This window comes from Ciona intestinalis, unplaced genomic scaffold (genome assembly GCF_000224145.3).
Source record: "Ciona intestinalis unplaced genomic scaffold, KH HT000238.1, whole genome shotgun sequence".
Classification (NCBI taxonomy): Eukaryota; Metazoa; Chordata; class Ascidiacea; order Phlebobranchia; family Cionidae; genus Ciona; species Ciona intestinalis.
In genome coordinates, this window is record NW_004190559.1 from 1 (window position 1) to 10,959 (window position 10,959).

Genomic DNA, 10,959 nt, shown 5'->3' on the forward strand with positions numbered 1-10,959 from the left:
TAGTTATAAACTAGTTTAATATATATTGGTTTTCAACCAAATACGAAGTTTCAGCTACAAACAATAAGTTTTTCTATCTTTAGGATGCATTTAGTATAAGAAACAGTACCGAATATAGTTTGTACAGGAATGATGATCCTAATTTGGCAATGAGAAAGGATGTGTGGTGCTACTGAACAATTATTAATCAAACTGCCATAATGCAGATGTAGTTGAAATAATGATTTTTTAAGTAAAAAATTGTATGTTGAAACATTTACTTTAAAATATTGATCAAAATGGATGGTGGACAGCAGCACATTAAATTTGTGTCTTAATCACTACTGGACCAAGAGTTGGTAGAAGGTATGTTTGTATATGTCATGAGTTTGTGTTGTGTAGTGTAAAACAGGTTGAACATATGCTCAATTTGTTCTGCAGGAAAATTGTCGACAACACCGGTACATTTAGAAGCAAGATGGAAACGAAAGAGTGTGTGAATTACATGTATCAGTTTGGAGAGTGATTTGTAAACCCATCATTTGAAGAAAAGACAACCAGAGCTGCGATTGAGCCGTTTTTCGCGAGCAATGCTCGGCGACAGCCGAGCTTGCTCGCGACACTTGGTCCAATTTAAAAAAAAAAAAAAATAAATAAAAAAAAAAAATTTTTATATAAAATATAAATACTCCAATTAAAGTTATTACATTTTCTTGTCGCGGCAATAAGTTTAGCGACGTCAACGTGTCGCCGTCGCGAAATTCGGCGCCAACCATTCTTATGGTGGCCGGTGTCGCCAAAAGCTGATGTCCAATCTTACGCGACGCGAAATGCCTGTCGCGACAGTCAGCATGAGGTAATTTCGAATATAAAAGTTACCCAATCCACCATTTATAACCCCCACAGGGGGTATGTTTTATTTCTTTTTCTGGTATACAAGTACAAGATACAATATCAGGCAAAAGCTTACGTGGGGAGTGAAGGCCCGTTAAAAGTGAGGAGAAACGCTAACCTTAGTTAACACCAAATTTGATTGGCGTTTATCGTGGCGACTTCGAACCTTTGTTTTCACATGTGTCAGTAAAAATAAATTAACATATAAACGTATTGTGTAACGTTTTACAGTATTTTTTTGTGTGTTCACAAACATAATGCGCTGTAACAGGCGTTAACAGCAAACAAATTCATTACTTATGTTTAACTCATTCCGGTTGCTTTTATTAGGGAAGTTTTATATCCAACAAAACAATTATACTTCGTAGACTGGAGTCATTGTTGGTTTGTTTTATTTAACCGGTCCAATGCAACAACTATTCGAATTATTGACTGTGACACCAGACGAATATAAAAATGGCATTTAATATCTACATTCGCGTTCAAAACATTCTTTAACATCACAGAAGTTGTTTTGACAGTAAAACTAATCGCGCGGTAGCGAAAAACATCTGGCGTGGGGAGTGAAGGCCCGCTAAAAGTGAGGAGAAACGCTAACCTTAATTGCACCACATTTGATTGACGTTTATCGTGGCGATTCGAACCTTTTTCACTTGTGTCCGTGCAAAGCAATAAGGCGAACAGTTAGAATGCAGTGTCCGTTTATGCTCACATTAATTGAGAGTTTTTGAATACAACGGGCGCTTTCGTTGGTAGCGAATGAAAAGAAAGTTCAGAAAAATAAGTTCACGTTCAATTGTTTCTGTGTTACGTCTCATTTTGCAAATTGTATATAATCGCGTGTATGATGTTTTGGGATTACTGGACCACCAAAATATTACAAATTAAATATTCCGTTGGCGCCAAACGAAGGCAGGAAAAGAAGCAATGAGCTGAAGACAGATCGGAATATAGAGTCAGATTTGTGAGAAGCATAAATTCCTAACGACAATTTGATGCAGCTGGGCTATAGACAGATAGTTCATACCAGAAAATGTAGCAAAGTATAGCCAAAATTTTTTTAATGTCAAAAATTTTCAACTTTAGATACGGATAAATTATTTACGAACTGCTACTTATACTTTACGTTCTTCTTTAAATCATGCCTCCACCTGCTAAAAAACTTCGCCCTTCAAAGACAGTTGTGAAGTGCGGGATATGTTTTAAACCTGTCACAAGAGAAAAGTTAAGTGGGCATTTCCAATCGTACCATAAAGGTAAGCAAATATCAAATTTTAGAGAAATTATCGTAGATATGGATAAATGAACTGAGTGCTGATGTATATTAATTTTACAGGTAAAATTCCAATTGAACAAGGAAGCGCACAATTAGAAAGTTTTTTTTCAAGACCAGTGCAGCAAAAATCTGCAAGCGAATCGGAAACTGACGTGCCGTCTACATCAACGTTTGTACAGCAGCCTCCACAGATCGCACCAGCTTCAATTGAATCGACGTCAGCACACACGTCTCATTTACAAGAAAAAACCGCTGACCAAGAAATAAACACGCGGTATGTTATGCTTGTCCATAAAAAACAGTGACTGTTATAAAACGCCTGTAAGTAACAATTATTTATTTATTCATTAAATGACCAGGTCGTTATTGATTCATCTAATGGAAAAAATTGACGATTTACGAAAGGAAATCCATCCAAAAACCGTTACTACCTTGCCATCCTCGTCAGAGTTGGATGTTTTTCGATTAATACATAGCCAATCGTTAGAAGAAGTATTGAACGCAGCAGGGCGCCATTTTTTCTATGAACCCGAAGAGTTTTTCGTCAGGTATCAAATACAATTAAAATATGATGTTTTTGCAGTAAACAGCAAATTAATTGTTTTTTACTAACGTAAACCAATTATTGGAACAGGTGCACTGCTTGCTCAGCGGAAGGCCCGACTTCGAAATTTTCTGTGCCTGAAAATGTGCTCGATTATTCCGATGCCAATTACATCGAAGAAAACCAGCCTAAATGGTTTAGAAATTTAAAGACACACATGAAAGAGCATGTGTTGAAAGAAAAACACCAACAAGCATGCAAAAAGGTTGAAGCACTGGAAGCAAAGCAGATTCTCACAGGGAAACGTTCGCAGAAAGTTGGTCATTTGTTGTCGTCACTTGCATACCAAGGTATGTCATGAGTTTGCGCATTGGTTACTATAACTGTATTTTTAATAAAGTCATTCTTCATCAGGTAATAAACTTGATTCCAATTTAGGGTTTCTCGAAGGAGATACTTTCAGCTCATTTGAAAGAAAAGTGACGGTCTTGCAGTGTGCCAAAGTTGACGTTGGTGATGTAAACCACGGGAGAGAGTTTCCTACACGACTTTTGCCACATGTCGTAACAGTGCTTCAGAGTCAGCTTAAGAAATATATCGAGACGCCACTTCCGTGTACAGGTATCAATACATATGCAATAATGTTTGTAATAAACGTAGTTGTAAACTTTTATGTTATTTTATAATCTGTATAGGACGACGAATGCCATTCTCAATTGTTGCGGATAAACTAACTCATAAGCGAGTTACCAAACAAGTAACCGCCATACGCATTCCTATTTTCTCCAACGGTTCTCTGTTCAAAACCGTTTATCTGTCGTCGGCAGTGGTCAAAGCTTCAACCGGTGCAGCCCTAGCAGCTTATCTTATTGAAGTAAGTTAATTTATGCACATTGATACACCGTAGACTAATTTGCAATGACTGCGCCTTACAGACACTGAAGAAAATAGGTTTGCAAACCAGTCAGTTGCAAGAGGGTCTCAGTGGAATGTGTTTTGATGGGCAGTACATTATGTGCAACGTACCAAGACACATCTGCGACACTTTGGAGTTGGGCGATGATAAGGCATCATCACTTTGTAAAAGTGCGGTTTGGGATTATGCCCACAGATTAAATCTGGCGGACAAAGATGCGAGAAAGGAAAGATGGGTTGCTTCAGCAATAACAACCACCCAAAATTTTATGAAAGAGTTCACACACGGTACGATAGCAACTTGTATTACTAATAAATATGAGAATGTGCTATTGCGATCAATGCGATGTAATAATTTTGGTATTTTCATTTGTAGGTCAAGCTTTTTTATCTTTAAAAGCAATTTCTGAAGAATTGCAGATACCATTTTTGTTCCCGGTATTGTTTTCAACGACGCGATTCACGCAACACCAGCACAGGGTGTGGAGGGCATTTTTAACAGACTATCCTTCTATATTTAAAACTTATCAAAAGTGAGTAATTTCATTTGTGGCTTAATTGTTGAAATGTGCCTACGCAAGGAAAGTAGAGTAATTAGTTCTTAAAACTTTAGTGTTATTGAAGATGCTGAAAGAGTCGCTGTTGAATCATCAAATAGTGATGATAGTGGATCACCAACACCTTCAGCTCGACGCAAGCCAACGACCGCGGCAATTGCCAATGCCAAGCAGTCGTTGGCCAAACTCCAAAAGGCTTCAACCGTCTTAGAAATTGCAGCACTGCTTGACATAAGCGAAATACTAAAAACAACTTCTTGTACGCTGCAAAGAGACGGACAACTACCGTGGAAATGCCACAAAGCAATAGTTGCTTTATTTTCTACGCTGAGCGATTACAGCGAAGCTTTAACAAATGGTCATGTAAGTATGAACAATACATTTGTAGTTAGCGCGTTCAAGCAAAAGCAGTAATAACATATTGATTATCAAATTTGTAGATTCCGGAGAAGTGTGTAACACTAAGGAAAAAAATTGAGGAGTTGCGTCAAAGCGGAAAATGTAGTGGTGTTCCAGTTCTTTTAAGTGGCCATGACAGTCACGAAAGAAGGAATAGAACCATGCATTCCGACTCTCAGATTCCTTCCACCATAAACGAGCAAGTAAAGGTTCGTTGATAGTCATATAAATTCCAAATTTAACATTACGCTAAGACAATGTAGGCGTATAATGTTAATGTATGGGAAATAAAGTATAATTAGATAATATTTAGCTCTTTTTTTCTGTGTAGATCACTCTGCATGACGTGGCAAGTTATGTTACGCGACTGAAAAAAAAATAGTGCCTTGATTGTTTTGTTGAGTTGGATATAGTGAATATTACTGGCAACCCGTTCACTGCACATAGTCTTATTTTTCAATTGTGATTTCTTGAGGTTCAGTATAGTTGAAATGCTTCCTATAATTTTTTCTTGTTTGTACGGGGGACATTAAATTATCAAAAGTGCTGCCCCAACTTTCACACTGTAGCTGAAACTATTTTCCATTGTTTTGTTGCAGTTATCTTTATGAAGCTGTTTTAAGTAAAGATTGCCACAAGCAAATCCATTTGCACCAACTTCGTTTACAATTGAATTCACAGCAACCTAAATCAAGATAAAAATGTGATAACAAGCAAAATAGAATATGCACATATCGCATCTTACTTGTGTTAAATTATAATTTTCCTTCAGTTTTAAAGTGAAGGTGGCCGCGGACCGTTCGTCGACGGAACTTGCTTGATGATTTTCGTGTTGAGACGAGGAATGGTTTAATTGGCAGGCGAGCGTTAATTCGTCATCGATAGTGTTTCATAAGAGTCAGATTGGACTCTATTTCGTACAGCGCAACAAACGGAATTGAGAGTGTTGAACAAAGGAACTAAGAAATTCGCCCTCAGACACTAAGAGCATTTCCACTCAATTTCTATTAACTAGAGCCCGACCGATATTGCTTTTTTCAAACCGATACCGATATTTTACAAATTGAAGTTGCCGATAACCGATATTTTAACGGCGCTAAAAAACTTAACTGATTATAAACTGAAACGCCGGTGAAGCTGATGAAATCAAACTATCTGTTAATTTACATTTTATTTCAGTTTCAAATGAAATTTTATGGCAAAAAGAACATGTCACATACAGTCACAGAAAACCATTTGGTTTGTACTGACAACAAGGAAAATAACCGAAAATTTAAAAACAAATAAAGGAAAAAACATTTAATAACAGTATAGGTAGAAACTTTCCATGTCTTTAATTCCAGAAACTGTACTTATTTACACCTCTTGCATTGTTTAAAGGTAGTTCCAATTTAGTAGCCTAAGATTGTCATGTAAAAATGAGAGTTTCTCTGCATTTATTCCAGTTAGCGAAGATCAATGTTTCCAATTTCGCTGAAGAGCCTTTCACTTGGAATTGAAGTGGGGGGCGCACTCAAGTATTTTCTTGCTGTTGCTTCCAAAGAAGGAAAACGACAATTATTATTCTTCCACCATAAATGTGGGTCTGTATCTTTCTTTTGCACTGGTTCACCTAAATATTGTGCAAGTTCATGAGTTGGACCAGATTCAATAGAACTTGAACCTAGCAAGCTCTCAAACACAGCATCCAAGCTCGTGAGCTGCAGTACTGCTGCTTTGGGCTTGCAAGCAAATCTTCTTCGGCTGTGGTGAAGACGAGTTTTGATTATTTATTTCTTCAAGAATCCATTCTCTTTCCCTTGTTGTGAAAAGAGTGGTGACATCACTTTGGTTTTAAACCTTGGGTCCAGCATACACGCCATCACTACCTCTTTGTTTTGTTCTATTGTTAAAAATCTTTTTTCAAGGCCCGTTAACATTTCCCCTCTCATCGTTTGTATCCCTCTACTTTTAGGACCAACATTTTTTAAAAGCAGTCTTAATGCACAAATATTTGGCAAAATTATGGATAGGCAAGCATTACTTTTGCTTATTTCCAAAGTATTGTTTTGAATGGCTCAAGTGTATCAATTAAATTTTCAATTAATTTTCATTCATCACTGGAGGGACATGAGATTGTTCCATTATCACTTTCATAAACAGTCAATGCTCTTCTTTGCTCCAACATTCTTTTCAACATGTCCAGAGAGGAGTTCCATCTAGTTGCAACAGATTGTAATATTGTATGTTTTGGTACTGATATTTGCTCTTGTATGTCCTCACTTTCATAAACAGTCAATGCTCTTCTTTGCTCCAACATTCTTTTCAACATGTCCAGAGAGGAGTTCCATCTAGTTGCAACAGATTGTAATATTGTATGTTTTGGTACTGATATTTGCTCTTGTATGTCCTGGAGTTTCTGTTTGGCCAATACAGAATGATTGAAATGTGTAGCAATTTTCCTTAACCTTGCCAAAATGTTGATCACTGTTCGTTGTGTTTTTATCCCATCCTCTATGACCAATTGCAATGTATGAGCAATACAACTCAAACTTGGCATGTCTATCAATTTCATTCCTTTAATCATATTTGATATCTCTTAGCACTAAAAACACTCTATTTTCATTAATCTGCCAGTGCTGTAACATTGTCTTAAAGATTACGCTAACATGCTGACCAGTGTGTGAACCCATCATTGCCTTAGCATTTAAAATGGCTTGGCGGCGGTTCCATTCTGTATCAATGAAGTGCACTGTAAGGCTCTTTAAACTTTCTGTCGAACCAGTCCAGCAGTCACTTGTAAATGACAGAAAGTATCCAGCGTTTTCCACACATAGCAATTCTCTTATCTTTTTTTTAACCAAACAATAAACTTGATCAAGCATATCGGTTCTATAATATTTTTCGCTTTTGAGCTGATACATTGGTTCAGCTTTTGCCATTAGTCTCTGGAAGCCAGGTGCAGTGACTAAGGCAAAGGGCCTGTTGTCTGTAGCCATCATTTCCAAAATGATTCTGTCTAATTCTTTTGATCTTGGATCTATGGTACTCCACCTCCTAACTTGATTGAAAGATTCTTCCAATGTTGGCTGACCTTTATGTTCTATTAATATTTGTTTTTGCGACTCTTGATATTCTTTTTGATGATTTACCCTCAAATGCGACCAAAGATTTGTTGTATTTTTCTTTTTTTGTGTCTGTTGATCCCTGACTTAAATTTAGTTTACACAATAAGCAGTTGACAGACCCTTTTTCCACACTAAAATATTCCCAGACCTTACTCTTATGTCGAGAAGACTGCATTACCGTTTTAAAACTTTATTCAATGCAAACAGTAAACTCTCAAAGTAAAAATGAGGCAAGCTATACTGACTTGACCAAAAGTCATATTGAAAACAAGTTAGTTTATGACGACACAGGCTAGCAACCTACGTCTTTACCTGGCACAACATGCGCAGTAAAACTGCATGAATGTTCATATTTTAATTAATTAGTTATTTATATTATATTTTGTTTTAACTAAACGCTGTATTCCATCAAACAAACATAGTATGTATCGCGCCAATGCAGTTTGTTTGTGTATTACGCTTAAAGAGACGCGTAAGTGACCGTTTGTGTATCTCGCTCAAAGAGACGCGTAAGTAACCTCGACGTTACACGCGCCTGATAAACATGACATGCGGTGGACGCGTGATCAGACGCTTTGACCTAGTTTAATACGTTACATTGTTACGAACGAGTTGAATTACGTTTACGATTGAGTTAACGCTCTGTATCAGGGGCGGGCAACTTCTCCAGTCGGTGGGCCTGATATGGGAAAATAACATAATTGGCGGGCCGGATTCACGAATCGATACATTAATCGCAGATTGCGAAAAAAAACAGGGTAGGAGCACGCTGAGTAATATGCAAGAATAAAGCAGATGCGTCGTAAAATAAACACATCTTGAACCTCAATGTCTCAGAAGTATAACAGTGCTGTATATTTACGATTTTCCCCAGCCAAACAGAATGTTTGTTACGTAATAGTAGGGATTCACACGTGGATTCATTGCATCATAATAGCGATTGTTTGACCTGGCAATTGATTACGACATAATAGCAATTTACACGTTGATTATTTAAGTCATAACAGCGGTTGTCCCCTTGAATATTTAACCTGCAAGTGCTTGAAAATAGGTTGGGTATGTGCAGTACAGATAATTTGCAAAAAATACTTCGTACACGCGTAAAGTAATGCCTCGATTTAAAAACTTACTGACAGCAAGGATAACATAGCATCTCATAGTGAAAATAATTTATTCAAAACATGTCTTCAGTTTTATTACATTTGAAATAATTTATAGAAATTCCCATCCGCTGCAACACACTTCCAACTAAAAATGCGTTAATCGCCAGCCTCACTTCCAAGATCTCAAACTTTATCGCGTCCGACGATCATACAGTATTGCCGCCATGCGTTTCTGACGTCACACGGACGAAGTGCGTTCAGCTTGTATGCACAGGAAATAAAAACGGTTTGCTTTTCCCAATCAAGATTTATGCCAAATAACAAATATCTGCCGATTATAACAACTTTCAAACCTAAAATAAAAGGTCATTATACCTGGCGCAAATATAAACCGCTTTTCGGCAGAAAGTCGTAGTTAATATAGAATATAGTAGGGTAGGGGAAGATGGGACACCTTTTTATCCTATTTTCCCGTCACATTTGGTAGCAAACAAAGAAAATTCAAATAATCATAGAACTGTATCCTCACGACTCCCATATACCGTTGTTAATTGTTTAAAACACGATCTAAATATTTGGTTATTACGTTCTAAAGGTGTCCCATCTTTCCTCCACCCTACTATATTTATTTTTAATAAGGGTACCCTGGATTGTCACAAGTGAGGCGCCTATTGGCCGCGGGCCACATTATCATGTAAGACCGAAAACTGTCTGCGGGCCGCTCAAAATCGCGTCGCGGGCCGGATTCGGCCCGCGGACCGTAAGTTGCCCGTCCCTGCTCTGTATTAATGCGGACGTACGCATGTCATAGGGTTACTTTGCACCGATAATATCGGCCAGTTTATGCTCTTGCCGATAATCGGTAAATCACCTAAAATGCGGCCGATATATCGGCTAACCGATAATCGGTCGTGCTCTACTATTAACTGACCGTATATCAATATAACTTTCTTGCAAATCTGAATATACCCGCTCGTTTACGTCACATACGATCAGCCAGACTGTCAGGCGTGACGCAACAATGCTAAAAAATGGCGGTTTATCGGATTCGTTGTACAAGATGGAAGCAATTTACGCTGCGGCAGAAAACTACTATTGAAGCTATTAAAGGTTTGTTTATCTTTTTAATATCTAACAATGCTGTGGCTTACGATATCAAAATTAAAAGATATTTATATGGACTTTGAAGACAGTATGGACTTGGAAGACATTCCGGGTTTAACTCGCGATGACATCAACAGCGAGTTTCCACGCGCTTCAACTTCGGGACCAGAAAAAAAAACTGTGGGAATTTTTTGAAGCACAGAAAGATCAGCAAGCAAGATGACGAAACGGAATTTTTTAGTTAAATGTGTAACTTACTTTTTCCAATCAAACCGTGTATATTAATAACAACAATATAACCGCTGCGCGTTAGTACCCAATTTTCAGTGTTGACCTCCTTGTTTCGCGTTGACCTCCCGTTTCTTCAGTGTTGACCCCCAAGTTTCAGCCGGTGTCAGAAAAAAAATCGTTCACCCGCAAAAATCGTTCCCATTGACCTTTGACCCTCGATGACGACATTCGTGAAAACAGTTCCACTTCTACAACTAAATACGCCGTTGCATACATATACAGCTATATTGTATTTTTTGCATCTTTATTTCAATTATACTTTTATCTCTTATAAAACATATTGTATATAAACTACGTGAAAACAGTTCCACTTCTACAACTAAATACGCCGTTGCATACATATACAGCTATATTGAATTTTTTGCATCTTTATTTCAATTATACTTTTATCTCTTATAAAACATATTGTATATAAACTACGGGACTGACTGTACATGTAAAATGTGCTTAATATTTTAATAAAATTGATGACAACACAAAAATCTTTGTTGCGTTAGTTGGAATTATCATTGTGACATTTATATTACCAAAGTAAAATTTGGCAGCATTTATTTATATGACTGTAAATACTGTCAATTAGTCATCATTTTTCTTTTCAAATTGTTAACGGTTGGTTCAGTAGTTTGTTTATTGGTTTGGTTGTACCTGGATTGGATTTTCGGTTTAATTGTGCGGGCGTAAATATAAGTGTTTTGGTCTAATAACACCAAAGCGGTAAAAAGCTTACAGACTTATACCACATATGAGAAAGGCACTCGTAAAATCTGTGCCTATACCTCCAACTAAATCT

At 37.3% G+C, this 10,959-nt stretch overlaps 1 protein-coding gene and 1 long non-coding RNA gene across 2 annotated transcripts; one reads left to right on the forward strand and one right to left on the reverse strand.

Moving 5' to 3' along the window:
• The first annotated feature begins 543 nt into the window (after nt 1-543).
• Nucleotides 544-5,527, forward strand: LOC108950546. Its single transcript, XM_018816490.2, has 11 exons — nt 544-2,129; nt 2,210-2,423; nt 2,509-2,697; nt 2,784-3,043; nt 3,132-3,314; nt 3,389-3,567; nt 3,629-3,896; nt 3,985-4,141; nt 4,222-4,528; nt 4,606-4,773; nt 4,896-5,527. The coding sequence occupies exons 1-11, from the start codon at nt 2,015-2,017 to the stop codon at nt 4,944-4,946; spliced, it is 2,091 nt and encodes a 696-aa protein (XP_018672035.1). The 5' UTR covers nt 544-2,014; the 3' UTR covers nt 4,947-5,527.
• LOC113475343 lies at nt 5,210-10,932 on the reverse strand. The gene is made up of 2 exons (XR_003397098.1): nt 9,695-10,932; nt 5,210-5,575 (listed from the first exon to the last, which is right to left on the reverse strand). It is a non-coding gene; the product is annotated as an uncharacterized LOC113475343 (long non-coding RNA).
• Between the last annotated feature and the right edge of the window lie 27 nt (nt 10,933-10,959).

What these genes read in the sequence shown, in the direction of transcription:
- LOC108950546 (XM_018816490.2), top strand. Translation starts at nt 2,015, where the DNA reads ATGCCTCCACCTGCTAAAAAACTTCGCCCTTCAAAGACAGTTGTGAAG. An exon ending in GACGCCACTTCCGTGTACAG is followed by an intron (nt 3,315 to 3,388) that starts GTATCAATACAT and finishes TAATCTGTATAG; the next exon opens with GACGACGAATGCCATTCTCA. An exon ending in ATATTTAAAACTTATCAAAA is followed by an intron (nt 4,142 to 4,221) that starts GTGAGTAATTTC and finishes TTAAAACTTTAG; the next exon opens with TGTTATTGAAGATGCTGAAA.